Source organism: Pholcus phalangioides, unplaced genomic scaffold (assembly GCF_987345545.1).
Source record: "Pholcus phalangioides strain wild (caught in Gottingen) unplaced genomic scaffold, Ppha-v1.0 ptg000015l_1, whole genome shotgun sequence".
NCBI lineage: Eukaryota > Metazoa > Arthropoda > Arachnida > Araneae > Pholcidae > Pholcus > Pholcus phalangioides.
This window is the reverse complement of record NW_028301608.1, coordinates 52061530-52081690: the sequence shown is the minus strand read 5'-3', so window position 1 is coordinate 52081690 and position 20161 is coordinate 52061530. Positions and strand designations below refer to the sequence as shown.

The 20161-nt window shown below is 41.5% G+C and overlaps 1 protein-coding gene across 2 annotated transcripts in view; it reads left to right on the top strand.

The window, feature by feature from the left end:
- The window catches only part of LOC149076185 (neprilysin-1-like), a 57138-nt gene extending 45336 nt beyond the window's left edge, over positions 1-11802 (top strand). For both annotated transcript variants that reach the window (XM_089243733.1, XM_089243732.1), the window contains exons 19-21: positions 3015-3080; positions 8684-8856; positions 11363-11802. In XM_089243733.1, coding sequence (XP_089099859.1) covers positions 3015-3080; positions 8684-8856; positions 11363-11462 — 339 coding nt within the window. In that variant the 3' untranslated portion in view covers positions 11463-11802. The remainder of the gene's footprint in view (positions 1-3014; positions 3081-8683; positions 8857-11362) is intronic.
- The last annotated feature ends 8359 nt before the right edge of the window (positions 11803-20161 follow it).

The window sequence follows — 20161 nt, the reverse complement described above, 5'->3', positions numbered from 1 at the left end:
CGTGGTGCTCCTGCTATGTAAATCTCGCGATAGATAGAGCGTGGTTTCCGTGGTCCTTCTGATTTAAACATTCTGCGTTAGAATGTGATTTCCGTTGTCCTTCTGATTTGAACATTCTGTGATAAAATGTGGTTCCCGTGGTCCTTCTGATTTGAACATTCTGCGATAGTGTGGTTCCCGTGGTCCTTCTGATTTGAACATTTTGCGATAGAGTGTGGTTCCCGTGGTGCTCCTGCTATGTAAATCTCGCGATAGATAGAGCGTGGTTTCCGTGGTCCTTCTGATTTAAACATTCTGTGATAAAATGTGGTTCCCGTGGTCCTTCTGATTTAAACATTCTGCGATAGAATGTGATTTCCGTGGTCCTTCTGATTTGAACATTCTGCGATAGAGTGTGGTTCCCGTGGTGCTCCTGCTATGTAAATCTCGCGATAGGTAGACCGTGGTTTCCGTGGTCCTTCTGTTTTAAACATTCTGCGTTAGAATGTGATTTCCGTTGTCCTTCTGATTTAAACATTCTGCGATAGTGTGGTTTCCGTGGTCCTTCTGATTTGAACATTCTGCGATAGTGTGGTTCCCGTGGTGCTCCTGCTATGTAAATCTCGCGATAGATAGAGCGTGGTTTCCGTGGTCCTTCTGATTTAAACATTGTGATAAAATGTGGTTCCCGTGGTCCTTCTGATTTAAACATTCTGCGATAGAATGTGATTTCCGTGGTCCTTCTGATTTGAACATTCTGCGATAGAGTGTGGTTCCCGTGGTGCTCCTGCTATGTAAATCTCGCGATAGGTAGACCGTGGTTTCCGTGGTCCTTCTGATTTAAACATTCTGCGTTAGAATGTGATTTCCGTGGTCCTTCTGATTTAAACATTCTGCGATAGTGTGGTTCCCGTGGTCCTTCTGATTTGAACATTTTGCGATAGAGTGTGGTTCCCGTGGTGCTCCTGCTATGTAAATCTCGCGATAGATAGAGCGTGGTTTCCGTGGTCCTTCTGATTTAAGCATTCTGCGCGATAGAGTGTGGTTCCCGTGGTGCTCCTGCTATTAAATCTCGCGATAGATAGAGCGTGGTTTCCGTGGTCCTTCTAATTTAAACATTCTGCGATAGATAGAGCGTGGTTTCCGTGGTCCTCCTGTATGTACATCTTCCGATGGATAGAGTGTAGTTCCCTTGGTCCTTCTGCTATGCACATCTCGCGATAGAGTGAGGTTCCCGTGGTCCTTTTGATATGTACATTTTGCGATAAATAGGTTTTATTCGTGATCCTTCTCAAATGTGTATATCTATATATCCCGTGATCCACTCTATACATTCGTGATAAATGAAGTTTGGTTCCCGTGGTCCTTCTGATTTAAACATTTCGCGATAGAGTGTGGATCACGTGTTGCTCCTGTATGTAGATCTCGCGATATATAAAGTGAGGCTCCCGTTGTCTTGATTTAAACATTTCGCGATAGAATGTGGTTCACGTGGTCCTGCTGTATGTCGATCTCGTGATATATAGAGTGAGATTCCCGTGGTCCTTCTGCTAGGTACATTTCGCAATAGATAGTGTGGTTCTCGTGGTCCCTCTTCTACATGCATCTCGTGGTCCTATTCGCTGTTTCGTATTCATTCTGTGCTATATTCAATCGTGTGGGGGGTAGGAATTCTGAGGAAAGCCACTGAAAGAAATCAATTTAGTCTGAAATGGGGCTCGCTCTTATGTGGTGACCACAGAGACATAAAACATGGTCAAAACAGGAGATCCACGGGTGGAAAAAAATGTATGCTGAATATACGTTGACTGAGCTTTTGCTGCGATTCCTATGAGTTTAGGCATGCCATTCGTTACACATCATCTGGATGAGACGAAGTGAGATGGGGCTCTTAAACAGAGATCTTTGGCAGACCCCGTTTCATGCGTAATGTATGCTCTCCACATTGCAGAGAAAATAGGAAACCATAAACAATTTTGGAAGCTCTCCAAAGACCAGTGAATTGAAGATATTGGAAAAAAAAGTGGAATATTGGTGAATTCTCGCCGAATCAGCGCGATTTCATACGTGCGATGCTCGGAACGGGCCATGAATGTTTCATCCTCTTGTCTAAATAGAACTGTTTCATCCCGAGTTTCATAATATTCATTCTAGATTTTGTTCCTTCTATTTTCTTCAGCCCTTTTTTTCCCCGTCCATCCTTCAAGCCGAAGAAAAAGGACTTCAGCCTTTGAAATTTAGATATTTCTGCGGCAGAGTCTGCTCCACAGTTGCATGCTGATGACAATTCAAGAGCACCGTTGGACTCTAAAGGTATTAAGAGTGCCCTCAATATGCCTGATTCTATCCTGGCGAGATCGATACCCGTTGTAAACATTCAAGAATTCATTTTTGCTGGTCGTAGATTAAGCATATGAATACATAGATCATACAAGCTTAAAATGACACCCTAGGAGTCATCTGATGTAGCCCGTGCCCTCAAAATCTGATTTTGTAAAAATGAACTAGGGAGCACATTTGCAGATCGTTTAAGTAGCATGCGGTGCAGTTCCAGAGAACTTCAGCGCTCCGCGATGCAGTTCCACATCATTCAAGTGGCAAACACCCCATTTCCACAAGAATCGAGAAACCTGCGACGCAGTTTCAGTCGCAGTTTGAGTCGCCCACGGCACGTTTTCAAACCAGTTAAATAGCCCGCACTCTCCTAAACCCCTTTGCAAAGGGTTGAGCACCCTTGACATAGGTGCTCTCATTCTAATAGTGGGCATACACCGGTGTTCTTGACAAACAAAATTGAAGTCCACTCCATTTCCCCATTTTTAAATGCCCCATACGATATCTATCACCTGAAGACTAAATGGCACTATTTCAGCAAGAGGATGAAATGGAAAAGGAGGAATCGGGACATACCCTCGGAAAACGGAACCTGTTCGTAAGTAGAGGGATGGCGGTATTAGTTTTTTTCCCCTCTTATAATTTGACATAAATTTCTTATACAAAGATAAATGGACAAAATATTTTTCTTTTATCCAAAGATAAATGGAATTAACACTCAAGGGGAAAATATAGCGGATAATGGAGGTGTTAAACAAGCTTTTAAGGTAAGTACGACGTTCATTCGTTTCAAATTGCTCTGTTAATGGAAAATTATCAAATTTTAATGAACGATGAATTCCAGAATAATACCGATTTCTCTTGTCCGCTTCTTACAGGAATTATTCCAATGTTATTACCGTCCAACGATCAATTTTCAAAGCGCTTTATCTGAGTTCAAGCAACATTTTTATTGTTTACTGTTACATGTCAGAAACAAATTTATACCGAAGCAGTAAATTCAGTCTTGATGCAGACCAGAAACAATTTCCATTCGATGACTCAACGACACTGTTAATGTTACGCGTGGGTTTTTATTGAAAGAGCGGTCGAAGAGGAAAAAACAACTATTGAGCAATAAATTATACTAGCGTGACATTGAGAATGAACTACAGTATTTACGATTGGATAATGCTATATACAAGGTATTATAACAAGTTATTACCCCGGTATGACCAATTACGATGGGACGAGGTTGGTCACGGGTAACTATATCAACTGCTATTTTATCTGCAAGTCACTACATAAGCTTCGCAAAAATGTATTTGCAAGTAATAATTTCAGTAACTGATAAATAAAAAAAAATGTATTGCTGTTTTTACTCATGCGGTTTTATCAAAACATACAGAAGCTTTGCTCTCTCCCACAACCTGTCTTGGAAATAATCGATTATTTATTGCTATTGTATCTTCAATCCATCATAATTTAATTCTTGACACATAAATTAAAATTTTAAAAATATTTCGAGAGGGATTCGACGCTATATATAATATATAGTATGTATATATAAAGTCATTAAGAGCATGAACAAAAGCACTCAAACACACACACCCCATCGTACAAAAATTATCAGATTCTTTGGGTTTTTTTTCACTTTTCAAGAGAAAATGTTCCCAGATTCATCCCGAAAAAAAAGTCATAGAATTTCCAGTCCGAAGAAATCATAATTCCGGATCAATGAATTTCTTAAATGGATTGTCACGATTCTTTGCCCTATCCTGTGTGATATCTCGTGTTTTCTCTCTCATATATATACACACTAGAAATATTTCTATCACCACCACCTACTTGTAAGAAGTACATTCGATAGTTTTAGAATGAATAATATATGCACACATGCAATGTACTCCACCTTCTCCTTTACATTTGGTACATATCGAATGGGAGATGAATAAGAAAACGCCAAATAATATTTTTCCAAAACTTGAAGGAATGTTAAGATGTCCCTGAAAAAAACAAATGGATTTACAACCAGACTAAACGAATTTTTGCGACCCATCTCAGTAGCCCCTGAAACCCAAGTTTTGGTCGAGTCCCATAGGTTTGGAACTCTTCATTTTGCCCATGAGGACCTTTCCCACTCGGAAATCAAGCCTATAGACAAGAAAGTGACCTTTTCCATGAAACTCGCATTATGGGGAAACTAGAAATTTTTGATTACACATTTATTATTATGGCATTTTTCTATAAATTTTGAAATTCAAATCACAAAGTTTCAAACTCAGATATCCAGTTACGGTTTTGAAATAAAATTGGAAAGCACGACGCCTATTTCGAGAGGGATTCGACGCTATATAAAGCCATTAAGAGCATGAACAAAAGCTCTCAAACACATACACACACATATCGTATATAAAAGTATCAGATTCTTTTTATTTCTTTTTTAAGGAAAAACGTTCCCAGATCCATCCCAAGAAAGTCATAGAATTTCCAATTCGAAGAAATCATAATTCCGGATCAATGAATTTCTAAAATGGAGGAACGAAATTTTGCTCTTTCTTGTGTGATATCGTTTTTCCTCTTCTCTCATACACACTCCAAATATTCCTATCGCCACCACCTCCTTGTAAGAAGTATATTCGATAGTTTTAGAATGAATATATGCACACACGGCAGTGTATACTTCTCCCCCCCCCTCTCTCCTTCACATTTTTCTTGAAGTACATCTTGAATGGGAGGTGAATAAGAAAACGCCAAATAATATTTTTCTAATATTTGAAGGGGGAAAAAGGGAAGATGGTTCTTAATCTCTGAGAAAGTCTTCAAAGAGGGATAAAAATTCGGGGAATTTTTTTTTCAAAAATATATTTTGCCCCTTTTTCAAAAAGAAACTTCTTATTTAAAATTTAATTCCCATCCGGGTATTGCTGACGTTTTCTTATTTTAATAAATTCTATGAATATGAAGAGGATTTAGGCTTGTATAAAAATTTGAAAAAGAAAAGAAATTGACGTGGTATTTTAAGGGCAGTAACTGGGATTTTTGCCAGAAGGGGGCGAATTCGATTTTGCCCTTCCCCACCATTAAAATGTAAAATTCCATAGTTCACATAGTTCTACGACAAAATTTCATTTATACAGTCCACGCCGCTTAAGGTATCCGACTACGTTGAAAAAGTAATTTTGGAAGAAAATATCGATTTTTATTTAGTTTTTATGAAAGCCCTGTTCGTTTTGATTTCAAAACAGGCCTTGTTTGTTTGCTTAGAAACGAAGTTGCGTTCACGTTAGTGTGCTGCGTTTTTACATACAAGTAATACGTGAATAAAAACTTTAAACGTGTTTTACGAAAGAATGCTATTTTTTTGACACTTTACATGAACTTGAAACGTGATTTCTAAAAAATCGATTCATTGTATCGTTACGAAATTTTAATATGATATTTTGATATATATACTTGAGGTTATGGACCAAAATCTAAGTTTTATTACATATATGTGTCTAATTACAGTGTTTTATACACGATATATCAAAGGAAAGCTTTAAAAAACTCACACGTACATTTACAGATTTGAGTGCACTTAATGAGTGTATCATATACAATCCTTTTACTTTTGGCTCATAAACCTGCACCATCACTAGTTGAATGCACTGTGAAAATAACAAAATATTCCATTCATAAAATGTTTTGCAATCGCGTTCCGAATATTACATGAATTTTGCTTAAAATTTGACATAAAAATGATTTTTTTTCATAGAAAATGACATAAGAGGTAGTCCAAAATTTATTATTGTTTCCATCATTTTGGTACACTTTATGTCAAAAAGGGGACACTTTATAATAAAAAGTGTTATTGAAGTTTCCCCTCTAGCACAATTTTAAAGAAAAGTGACAAGAAAGATAGTCGGATACCTTTAATGTGATCACATCGGGAATCGGGGTCTCTGATAACTATATTCGAAAAAAAAAAAAGAAGTCCCGTTTGTACAAGTTTGGTGACCATACATCCCGTTTGATCAAACGGGATGTATGGCAAACGTGTATTGTTTGAAAGTGACAACTTGTAATTGCTTATATCCCTTATAATTGCTTTCAAAATGTTCAATCGTTCCGTTTTTCTTCATTCTGAAACGGAACCTCTTTCCTCTCCCCCCTTTAAAGTAAAATCCTTGCGTTTTTTTATTCAGCCATTCTGAGGCGTTGGAATAAAACTGTCAAATATATATCATTATGAATTACCTTTTTTAATGTATAGTGCGTTTCATAAATCCCTTGATAAAGCCTCTTGGGATTTTTTCTTTAATCTGTTCAACTGAAAAAAACTGATCAAGAACTGAAGGAAAGAATTTTTTTTTTGTCATACATTTGTGCTTTGGAAGGCCATTGCAAAAGCAGTTTTCTCCACACGTACATGGATCACAGGGAATACTACGGACTGATTGCGACATCTACGCACGGAAATGTTTGCCTACAAGGAAGGGAGAAGAGAACAGCTTCTAGCCTCACACAGAACAGCTTACACAGTCTTGCAGCCCTGATAACGATGGCTTTACAGGGGGGGAAAAAAACGTCCGAAGTTCCAATAACTACGAACGAATTTTTTTCCCATGTTGTGATATTGGTCCGTTCCGTTCTTTGGAAAAGTGATAACAATACCTGAATGATAACATTCTTCGTTATTTTTTAATAAGCGGCGTTAACTGTTGTGTATATGTTTTAGAGCAGGGGGTTCTTAAACTTTTAAGCAGCGGTCCAAAACCAACAACAAGACCACCCATGGGACCTTTTAGACTCGAAATTAGTGAAAACAGTAACTCAATAAGTACATTTATAACAGGACTCTGAGTGGATTTTAACGACCCATCTCGGAATCCGCAGCGAGTCAAGCTTGGGTCGTAACCAATAGCTGAAGAGTTCATGACTGTTACTGGATTCGGAAGACCCATCTCGGAAGCCCATGCGAATCGAGTCTCAGTCGTAACCCATATAATATAGCTCAAAAATTTCCGTTAAAAAATCTCGCCACAGGTCGACTATACACAGGTACAGATATTCAATCATTTCACTTTATTTGTAGTTCGAAAAGTAGATGCGAGACCGACAGACTCACTAAGAGAACGGGGGGTACAAATACCACCTCAACAAAATCGTGGACCACCGGGCAAAGTTATTTTTTGGGGATGAAATGAAGTTCATTCAGGGACCCCTTTAATTTTTTTAGTGGGGGGGGGGGTGCCTAGGCTGAATACGACCATTTCATCAGAATCATGTGCCACAAAGAAAACGATTGTCTTATTCAGAGGATTCCCCTGATTATTTTAGTTGGCCCGCTAGGCTGAATGCGACCGTCTGAACAGAATCATGGGACACGGGAAAAAGTGATTTCTTGGGGTGGGGGAGGGGACCTTTCAGATTCTTTTAGCGAGATTTCTAGGCTTAATACGACCGTCATCAGAATCATGGGCAACCAGGCGGAGTGATTTTTTGGATGACTCTACCTAAAATACCTCTACCAGTCTATATACAGTATATATATATATAGTTACGTACCAGATCTCATTGTCATGCTTTCCTCTATGCATCTGAGGTTCCATAGCTGCGCCCGTATCAGAGACGGCTCTGACTAAACGGCCATCTATCATTGCTGTATCTATAAATGTGAAAATTATGGTCGGAATGATCTCCCTAATAATACAGGGTGTCCTGTAAGTGCTAATGCGACCTTTATCTCATCAACCGTCCGTCGTAGAGGTATGATTCCAGTTTAAAAGATGCTCAAGATTCGTTCTCGAAAATTATCCTTCACCAGTTTTGAGAGTAAATTACAGTGTGTCACAAAATAAAAATATCAAAATTATTATACGGTCACTCTGTACTCTAACTTCCAATTAGAAAGTTGTTGACCTATCTCTCCTGAGGCCAACCGAAAAAATTTCCATGTGTCCTCTGGGTGCAGTCCTCACTAAGATATTCGAATTCAAAAATCGGAGAGAAGTTATGAAATAACATCAAACACTGACGGACACACACAAACAATGACCCTTTCCCTCATTTCTGAACTCGAATACATTAGCGAATATTACACTTTAATACTCGGAATATTTTTTGTTCGGCCTCACGATATACAGGTGAACAACTCTATACTTGAAAGTTAGGGGACAGTATAAAAAATTAGATTTTTTTTTATTTTGTTACACACTGTATTTTCGCACTCAAAATTGGTACAGGGTAATTTTTAGATGCCTTTTGAGCACTTTTAAAACTTAAATTATACCTCTACGACGGACGGTTGATGAGGTAAAGGCCGTGCTAGCAATTACAGGATACCCGGACACACTGTATAAATTGCACGTTTTAATCGAACATTATGTTTTTCGCCCCATAATCACAGGCTTTTAAGACCTGGGAAAGGAGGAATGGTGAAGAGCCTCTACTTCCGGGCCTGAACCTCACTCATCACCAACTGTTCTTCCTCAACTACGCTCAGATTTGGTGTGGAGTCATGAGACCCGAAGCTGCCATCAACATAATCAGAGCTGGAGCGCACAGCCCTGGGAGATTCAGGTACGTATTTTCAGCTACCGTACCTCACCAAAAATATAAACTTGAATATAAATTATACTCAATGCCCGACATCGACTTGAGAGGGCGTCCCCAGGGCAAAACATCCCAATTCAAGAATTAATATTGTTAGAGATATATTTTTATTACGGGAGCTCTCTTCTTATTCTGGTGCTGCTGGGCACTAATCATGCTCGCGACTATCAATCGCAGTACACGCATACCAATATTTTTTGCTCAATGAGACTGCTCCGAGCCCTACAACGCCCTGCGCTACTGTGATAACAGCTGGTTTGAACCCCCACCCCTCTTACGTACAGACTCCGGCAACAAATTTGGATCACGCGCAGTTGAACTAGCGAAGATAAATCTCAAAAAAGCTGGTATCATTGTTTACACTTGGAAATTAAAGGAAAAAAGATGAGGGGAGAGCAGGTTTCACACAGGCATCCTTTCCATATGTATTTAATACAGTACATCTTTTGTAATCATCAAACCTTTAAGCGGTAGAGAAAGAGTAACTAGAAAAGAAAGATAATGTGCGCTGAGGTAATGGGGGGAGAGAAAGAAAATGTTTTTTTATTGCAGGTTTACTAAACGAAGAGTCCTGAAGGAAGCGGGAGAGAGAGCTGGAATATATACAGGGTTTCCTGTAAATGTTAATGCGGCCTTTTCCTCATCAACCGTAGACCACATTTTCACTCTCGAAAAACTAGTACAGAGTTATTCCTGAGTTCAATCTGATCATTTATTAAATCGAAACCACACTTCTGGGACAAACGATTGATGAGGTAAAAGCCGCATTAGCACTTACAGGACAGACACCCTGTATACCGGGAAACCTCGTTAAGAGATCACTCTTGTGAGAGCGAAAATATGACCCTGTAAACGGAGTGACCCGATAGATGAAGTGAGCCATGGCCTCGACACTTGCCGTCCTTCTATTGGAGCACTCCACATAAAATCAACTTTTCATCATTGAAATGAGTTCAGTCTTGGAAATTAATTAATTTAAGTTAACTATATATTAATTTACCTCAGTTTTTTCTTTCATCCCAAGATCGGGAAATTTTGCAAAAGACCGAGGTGGGGCAATTTTTTGACTGCCGTGAACTTGCTGAAAACTACGCCCAGTAACCATGGAAAAGAAAATATTTCAAGGCCATCAAAATGCATTGAATAAAAATTACGTTTATTCGTAATTTATCAATCAGACGCTGTGCGATCGTGTGGTCATCGCGCTGGACTCTCAGCTTGAGGATCTAAGTTCGAACCCCGTAGACACGCAGTGGTGGTCGGCTTAAGTTGCTTTTCTGCGGTTTTCGAACTTCAAGGCGTGAATGCTCTCTCTCTAGCAGGTCTCCCATTTGTAAAAGTCTCTCCGCAGAGAGCAGGCAGACATCCAATATGAGAGATACTTGGACTCCAGTATGATACTACATAACATGAAAATCCAAGCATATAGCATTTTTACTTCAAAATATGGAACATAAATGGCAGCACTAGCAAAGGCACCAAACACAAGCACAGCTCGAACAACATAAATAGGTTAGGGGATGCCATGCATATACTCACACAACACGTACCGACATGTTCCGATTCGTTAGAAATTCCTCAGAGGAATGTGTACGAGATGCATGTTCGGTGGAGTAGTAGTAGTAGTTGTTAATTTAAATTACAATTGAAACAAGTGACTAGGCTCACTAAAAAACACACGTAAGTTCAGAGACTAATTTACGTTAATTTCTCAAATTTTTCCGAATTAATACATTTTTCGATGATGAAATGTATTATAAATTGCAATACCCACCGAAACATTTAATATAATATGAAAAATATCATTTTAATGACTTCCACATCGAAAAAAAAAAAACAATTGTAGAATCTTCAAAATTATGAGAAGCCACGAAATTGAAAGAAAAATATGCCAAGAAATTTTTTTTTTTGATGTAAATGCATGCGGCCTTAATACCTGGTACCTTAATGACTTATTGCCTGGGTATGTCCTAGAGGCCAGGTGCGTATAAGGATTCGTATAAAAATTTTAATAATTTTTTCTCAATTATCGATGATCAATAATTAGTCTTAGTAGGGGGCTTATTAGTTTAGTAGAAGTGCGTGGACATAAAAATTTGGATTTTTCTGTCGAGTAGGGCTGCTTCTTATGTTAGAGCCAGACTGAAGGCCTACCAGCCTCTCCATGTGGGACCCTCTGTCGAACGGCAGGAAAACCATCAATAATCAAGCACATTGTATGAAGAGTTTCAGATTTTTAGGGAAATTGGTGAATGCTTATATTCACAAAAGTGAGTGAGCTCCTTTTGTTTATCTCGCATTATCAGGTTTAATCACATAAGAACGCCATAGAGGGCAATCAGTACCCGAGCGACCAACTAACGAGAGGACTAACTGTATTTCTTTCATTCACAGAAGGCCGAGATATCTCGTTTCTGGTCGTTAAAAGGTTGAGTAATATATTTTATGGGTTTTTTTTTTTCCTTCTCTATAGGGTTATTGGAGCACTCTCCAATTCCAAGGATTTCAGTGAAGCGTATAGCTGCCCTCTGGGTTCGCCAATGAATCCAATACACAAATGTGACGTCTGGTAGTACATGTGGGGGGAAAACAAAGCAATTCCCGGTACATTTCGAAAGGACCTCCTCCTCCTCCTTCTTCTTCCAAAAAAGAAAGAAAAAAAGCTCACATGGAGCTGGACATTTGCTAAAATGTATTTTTGCATTATTTTTCTCAGTTGATGTATATTTCAGAATGAAAAAAAAAAGTGTCAAATGGAATATATCAAAAAAAAAAAAAAAAAATGCATTCAATGTAAAACGCGTAGCTCTTATTTTGGCGCCTTCTGTGGATTAGCAATTGATGTTGCATTTGAAGAACAAAAGAAAAATGTTTTGATTTTAATGGAGCCTGTGTTTTATTTAATGAAGCTAATAAATGCTTTCTTTCTTGTTTATAATTTGTTGGAGTCCATTATAATTACCACATTATGTACGACACCGGTGACGTCATTACGTTACGACTGATCCGTGGTTACGGCAATGATCGAACACTATAGACTCGCGATACGGGCCCATTGTTTCTCCATACAGTGGTACCCCGACTTACGTCAGCAATTCGTGTCAAGACCAATGACTAGGAATTCCACGACTTCGCATATTTTGTAAGCATTTTCCATATTTCGCTATTTTTATGCGATAGAGTATTCTTTCATGATTTTCGGTAATAATGGAAGAATTTTTTCATGGTTTTTAGTAATAATAGAGCATTTTCGTCATGATTTTCATTAACTTTAGGACATTTTCATGATCTTCAGAATTTAATCACTTTACGATCAAGGACGTAATATTATATCCAAACGCCTGTGGAATAAAAATTCGAACAAGTTCTTTCTGCTTTCTTTCCTCTCTCTCCCTCCCCATCACCGCGAGACTTTGTTGAAACCCTACACAAAGTTGGTCTTTTTTTCCCCTCCTTTTATTTCTGGGCAATTAGTAGTGATTTTTTCCCCCTCATATGATGTATGATTTCGACAATATACGTATAAGAGTGAAAGAGAATAGACAGGTAAGGTGAGGGTGAAAAGAGGAATCTACTTCGCATGCCTACTCTATCCTCTCTTATCTGGTACCTTATCTATTGTACTGTTTTCCTTCCATTTGTTTTATTTATCACCCATTCGTCAAATAGAGATCATCCGAATTTCTTGTCAATAGCTTCTAAGCAAAGGGAGAAGGGGGAGGGTGGGTTAAGGCATATTTTCATATTTTGGAGCATTTTTTTACATATTTCAGCATAACAATAAAGAGGGATTTTTCCCGCAAGTTTTCATTTCTCGCCATTGGCGATTTAAACGATAATTCGCAATTTTACTTACCTTTGACACCGTTTTTTGCATTTATTGGCGATTTATCGACGATATTTAGGTTAAAAAAACTACATTCATAGATAGCTCCATGAATATTAACAACTATTGGCAATTTTATTTGTGTACCTTTGGTAGCATTTCAGATAATAATGGGGTAATGTTCCTTCCCCAGGAATAAAAGAGAGATAAACTTGTACATTATCTTTATTCTTTCTCATCTTTTCATACTTTCTGATGCGACTCTGTTGGGTGGAAATATCTCTCTATTCTATGCTTACTAGATTTTACCGTGGGGAAATGAATAATTACGCACGACTTTTGCTTTTCCTCTCTCCCCTCCCCCCGTCCCACCCAAACCAGTTGTGATTGCAGCGCCACAGCCTTCGCTGTACAAAATTCTAGAGGCGCAACAGAAGTCCCTTCATTAGTCCTTGCGAATCAAGTTCGGGTCATGACCAGAGTCCTCGGCTATAAGTGGATCTGTACGAACCACCTCAGAAACCCATGCGAATCAAGTTGGGGTTGAGACCCAATTCTAAAGAATCCCTGGATGGGAGTGGATTTGTATGACTCGTCGCGGAAACCCCAGCAAATGAAGCTTGAATCTGACCCATAGTTCAAGAATCCCTGGCTGTAAATGGATTTGTACGACCCATTACGCAAGCCTACGAGTCACGTTTCTAACTTGGACAAAAGCTGAAGAATCCCTAGTTCTTAGTGTACGACCCAATCTAAGCACCCCCGTGACCCAAGTTCGGGTCGTGACCAGTAGGCCAAGAACCCCTGTACTAAAGTTAGGTTAACTTTTCTATTCTTATTCAACGTGAAAAGTTTTTTAAACGTTTTAATAGATGACGGTTCGATGCAATATCATCCTTGGTTGCGCCTCACTCAATCCAGCGCCATATGGCTTTATAACCTTGGAAGCTTGCCAGATTTTACACAAACTGACACGTGTAGGGGGGGGGGGGGAGAGTGAGCAAAATAAAAGCACTGATCTCGCAAATAAACATGATCATATTGGGCTTGTTTCAACATTCCACGCCTCCCCGCACCCCAGCTACTTCACTGAAACAAATAACAAATAGAAAAGAAAGCTAAAAGACCACTTTAAAAAATAAGCCCTAGCTCGCCAGATCGTCCTGTATAATTTTCGTTTGGTGACAACATCGGTTTTTTTTCGCGCAGCGCAGACGGTTTGTTTTCTTCTGGAGTGTTTCCCCGTGGAAGATGGCGTCTCCGTTCGAAGTTCCGGCGAAGGTCATCCCCGATTTTAAAAGTTTGGACGACGAAGATGATTTTCTGTACGGGGATGACGCCCCCTCGAAGCAAGATGGTGAACCTGACGTCATCATCACTGAGGAGCGCGTGAAAGGTAATAACGGTTGCGATGACTTCGGTTTCTTAACTTCTATAAGTTCGAATTTGTTGGGCCAGGAGACCGCAACCGAGAACCCACCGAACCCGAAATTATCATTGCCGTCATCCGTGGTAGCCAAGGTCCGCGAGGCTTTGGCGAAAAAGAAATCGGCGGAATCTGGAACCACTGACGTCACGCCAGGAGTCAGAGAAGAGAACCCTCCTGATTTAGTTTACGAGGTCATAATCATCGACGATGACGGAGCTCAACTTCCCCAAGACGACTGTGTTCCAGAAGGATCCGGACCCGCGGCGACCGACACCGGCAGTCCCGAACAGCACTATCTATCGAACCCGAGTTTCGCATCTCCGAACGTCCCGAGCACCCGTGAAAACGGCGGCAACGCGACGGCAGTTCGGGAGGTCGCTCCGATCTCTATAAAGCTGACCGCGAACCAGCCGAAGACGTTCGACTTCTCGTCGATGCCGCAGGCTTTCTTCAGTGACAGCGACGGCGAGAACGAGTGGAGAGAGTACGCGAATTCGTTCAAATGGAAGGACGGCAAAGACGTCTCGTCCAGTGCCGTCGCCGCCACCACCAAACGGGAGAACCAGTTGAAGTCGATCCTCAAGAATACGACGAGCGTCGATCCGAGACCTCCCGTGCCGAAAGTGCGCAGCACGGCCGCCGACTTGCAACCGATAGAAACGGACAAAAATGTGACGGTCTGCGGTTCGAAGCTCTCCAGATGGCAACTCGGGACTCCGACCACGGACCACCCCAACAAGCTGAAAGCCGCCGCCGAGAAGACTCAACGGGACGAGCAGCAGCAGCTGAATGCGATCCCGAAACCACCGCCACCTCTGGAATCCGAACCCGTGGGGAAGAAGAGGATTCTGACGCGTCGCAACGACTTGACCCTGAACGTCAACCAGGACGAGTGGCAGAAGTTCTTGAAATCGACCCGTGGCTCAGTGTACAAGTACCCTTTCCAGTTCGGGAAGACGAAACCGAACGGCGACGTCCTGAGCGACAGCGCGGACCAGAAACCGGACGTGCCCGAAGAGAAGCCGTCCACTACTGGTATCGGTCCAGCCTCGGAGAACAACGAGCGACGCCCGAAGGCGTTGGACCTGAAGAACCTCAGATTCGGCAGCCGTCGCCCCAAGAAACTCCCGAAGAAGCCTCAGTCTTTCACGAAAAATAAACCTGGTGCCAATGTCGACGTGAAGTGTCAAGTGACGATGCCCGACGCAGCGGTGACGACGACGTCAACAACAACCACCATCACCACCAGCGTGGTCCAGCAGCCTTCGACCGTGAGCTCGAATGCCCTGTGCCACAACGCCGTCGGTTCTGCCTCGACGCAGAGCGGTGTCAACCAAGACGGCTCGGAATTCCCGAAGGAAGGACCGATCGCCGACTTCATGAGGCGCATGGGCAGTAATAGTATGCTGTACCTGAAATACGCGATGGAAGGGAACCCTGCGCCCCCTAGGCCCGAACCGGACCAAGTGGTTTCCAGCTCCACGTCACCCTCACAGATCGGTAACTCCGCCGTCGCCCAACAGAACCAGCAGCAGGTTGGAAACAACGCAGTAGTAGCGCGTCCCGGTCACAACAACCTCGTCCCCATACCCCAAGCTGAAGCCCCACGAGCCTTACCCGGTGCAACATATTACCTACCCGATGAGGACGGTTACAGCCAGTTCGGTCAGGCCCACGCCGTCCAAGGTCACAGGCCGGACGGCCCCTGGTGGGTGGACGGTGCCTATCCATCTTTTTCGGAACCTTACTACTCTTATCCCCAAAATCACCGCCAATACCCTGGCAACTACGGCCAGTGGTGGGCACCTTGCGATTGGTGTAAATATCATCAATATTACGCGTACCATCAACATGCCGCCCCCGGACCGCCCAGCTCGACGGCGTCCTCGGATCGTCTCCCGGTCACCCAGGGCCACTGCAGTAGCAACGGCGACACCGCATTCCCGGCGGCTCCGAGGCGCATCCTGGAAAGCGCCGATGCGTCCGACGGCCGTCTTGCGCCTCCGGACACGACGGCGAACAACCGAGTTGCTACCGAAGGTGCTCGCAGCAGCAGCAACGGTGCTCCGACAACGAGGATCCGCACGCCGAGGCTCGTCTAGGATTGATGAGGCAGTGGCGTCGTTATCGTTTGATTGGTCCTCTTAGCAGTGCTTGATACGTCGACAGCAGCTGTGCACCGACAGTCTATCTGTCTGGGAAACGGGACACATGTGGGCAAGAATCGCGGGACACAGTGCTGTGCCACCATCAGTGTGTGTGTTTCATCCTTGTCCCACATTGTATCAGTAATGTGACTGTGATTTTTTTATACTCAGTGGAACAATAATCGTCGTTTTTCCTCGTTACATGTGAATGAATGCTTTTATTTTATGTCGTTTTTTTTATATATTTGTGCTAACAATCAATGCGATGTTTCCTTTCCATGTGCTGGAAAAAACGGAAATCCATATTATGGTAATACAAACTCGGTTATAACGACATCGAATATTCCACCAAATTTTATCGTTACAACCAAAGTTGATGTTTTCAAGGTTATAGGTACGAAAAATATAATCGGGTGCAATCGAATAGTGTGTGGGAAGTTTTTGTTTGACCCGGGAAAGTACGTGAAATTGATATTTATAAAATACAGGATATCGCCAATTCTCGCTAAAAATGATTTGTTTTGGCGAAAAATTGCCAATTATTTCATATAAAAGACTCTTGGCGAGAAATGCGGTGATTTTGAAATGTGTTTCGCGTGAAAAAGAAAAGTTGAACACTGTAAGCGCCGTATTACGGCATCACAGGGCTCCTCCCTGGGTCATGTGATTCTTCTGAGGCTCATATACATATATATAAGTCACAATTATTATTATTATTATTATTATTATTATACTGTTCTTTGAGACCACGCCAGACAAATTTACATGGTTGCTTTCGAAAAATTGAATAAGATCTTATTTTTCCTTGTTCGTGCAGGCCCAGCGTTGTTCCGGACTCTGCCACGAAGCTGGGCTGGAAGAGATCTCGGCAACGGTCCAGTGGCGAAGTTCTGGCGTTCATTCAGGCCCATGCGTTAAGACGGCACTGGGCGAAGTGATTTTTCTGGGACCCCCCCCCCCCCGCCGGCGGTTACCTGACTGGGAATACTGTATCTGTCACTGAATTTCATGCTATTTTTTTTTTTTAACATACTTTATACTTTACCGCACACCAACTCCTGTCATATATCGCCGTTCGGCAATTTTCAAGGGTGGGAAATGATGTCAACTATCGGTAGCCGCCCCAGGCTCGGCACGTATAGAACTTGTTTTTGATATCCGAACCGGTGGACCTTGACGGCTCGCCTTCATGGCGGAAGACGAGCATCTTACCGCTGCTCCCTCGAGCGCTTAATTTACATGCTGCCGCGGATTTAATTAGATCTCGTATTCACGAGAGGCCCTGTATGTACTTTAGGGCACCCCCGAGCCGTGTCCTGTTGGGCGCATACGTTAATACGGCACTGAAAACACGATGAAATGTGTGAGATTGATATTTATAGTCATGTGATTGCCATAATATAATCTCTAAATTACGAATATCATTGATATAAGGGTAAAATTACGTAATGTTCCGTACACGTGTCATATTCACCTCCGTAATTCTGATAAATAATCCGTGACAAAAATTGTGTCGTTATATCCAAGGTCGTTGCGTTATAAGCGGGGATCATTTACATTATTCTCTTTGGAAATTAGGCGGAACATCCGAATCCTGATGTTTTAAAAGAGGTGCCGTGAAAACCGAAGTCTTTATAACCGAGTTCAACGGTACTGTATTGTGTTTCGATGATATTTATAATACAGGGTGAATAGACCCATTTTAAAAGTTAATAACGAATCAACTAATTGACAGAAAAGGTGCGGTTCGCACTATAATTCTTATCATGTGTTTTTTTTTTGTTTTTTTTTGATACAAATTTTAAAAAAAAGTTAGAATTTCATTCACTGGTGGCGCTGGAGAACGCTAAACTCGACACAACACATAAAATGCAACACAAACAATGTTGACAATTTGTGCGACATAAAACTATCACATTTAAACACGAGTGGACTTTTTTTAAGCTCGGGTTACGTCTGAACGGGTTAAAGAAGCACTTGCGTTGAAATGTGGGTTTCATGTAACTCAAAAAGGTTACATTCTACGCGTTATGACGAGTTTTTCGTTTTACAACGCCACTTGTGAGTCAAATTTGAACTTTTTAAAAAAAAAACTCTATGCCATGTGATAAGTATAAGCACACACACACACACTGTACCTTTTTCTGTTGGATGATTTGTTATTTTTAATGTGTGTCCAGGACGTCTCGTCCGTCCACCCTGTACTATTTTTTTACATGCCAGAATGAAACAATTATTGAGATGATACCCGAGTCTTGGATATTTGTGTTTTGATGAATTTCTCTTTCTGGTTATTATTTTTTCATGAAGGAAGTATGAATAGAATGTAATATTCCTCCCGAGATACATTGCGCTTGTATAGATGAATGAATTTTGTTTTTCATTAAATATTCAAACAAGATGTTATATGGGCGTTTCTATTCGTGTGGGTAATTATTGACTAGGTATTCGTAATGTTTATCAATAAAAACCTGAAACTTCAGAGATGGATGTCAGCATCACAAATATATATATACAGTCAAACCTCGTTAGTGCGTCACCTGGTTAACACGTCACTTTTCCGAAGTGCCAATCGTCCTCGCTAGGAATTGGCACAGCTATGGCTTACTCCGTTTAACGAGTCACTCCGCTTACTAAGTCATATTTTTGCTCTTCCAAGAGTGACTCATTAACGAGGTTGGACTGTATATAGTCAAACCTCGTTAGTGCGTCGCCTGGTTAACACGTCACTTCGCTTACCGTGTCACTTTTTGGAAGTGCCAATCGTCCTCAGCTAGGAATTGGCACAGCTATGGCTTACTCCGTTTAACGAGTCACTCCGCTTACTAAGCCATATTTTTGCTCTCCCGAGAGTGACTCATTAACGAGGTTTGAGTTTATTTTCTATATCGTGAAAAAAACGATATGCCGGTCACTCATGATGTCCTTTGAGTAGAACGAGTCGCGAAAGTGAAGAAACAGCTAGAACTTATAAATCCGTACAAAAACTGAATGAACTCTGCCGCGAAGCTGGGCTGGAAGAGATCTCGGCAACGGGATAAGTCCGGTGGCACAGTTCTTTCGTTCATTCATTCCATACAAAATCTGCAAAGGGACGAACTTGGGACTTTCCTCGTTGCGGGGGCAGCACTATCAAGTACGAACCGTACCAACGAAATGCCGGGGGAAAAAAAAAGATATATATAAATGCTGGTTTTTCCCAACTTCTCTCCATTTTTTTTGAATTCAAAAATACCGTGGCGAATATTACACTTAAAACAGGTGGAATTATTTCTTGTAGGCTTCAGGTAGAGTTGCCAGGTCCTTCAAAAATTTCCAGCCAAAATCCTCTTCAAAAGTAGCCAAAAAGTAGCCCAAACTATTTGAACTTGTGCTGCCATCTATGGAGCAACAAGCGAGCTACAGTTTCACGATATTCTAGCCTGCAAAGGTGTGGCTTATAGCTCTTTTCTTGTTATAGTCACTAACCCCCCCCCCCACCTTTTCACTTTTTCGTAAAAAATATGGTTTTTTTTACCGAATAAATTGATTTTTAAAATTAGCGAAAGTCAGGGCTACACATTCTCTGTCCTGGAAAAACGGCTCAGAGATGGCCTGGAGCCGAGGCCGTCTTAAAAGCATCATGGCACCCCCCCCCCTCCCGGGCAAATTGATTCTGCTCAGCTCCCTATCCAGACTGCAAATGCCTACTTACCAATTCACATGCTTAATCTCGCAAATCGTAACCATATCTCATTTTTTATTTCCCCCCCCCCCTCCGCCGCTCTTCATTCAAGGCCTCCGTGACGTGCCCCCGGGTTGGCCCATGCGTCAAGACGGCACTGCCTCAAATTGCGCATTGGTGCCTACGAAATTTGGTACAATGATTTT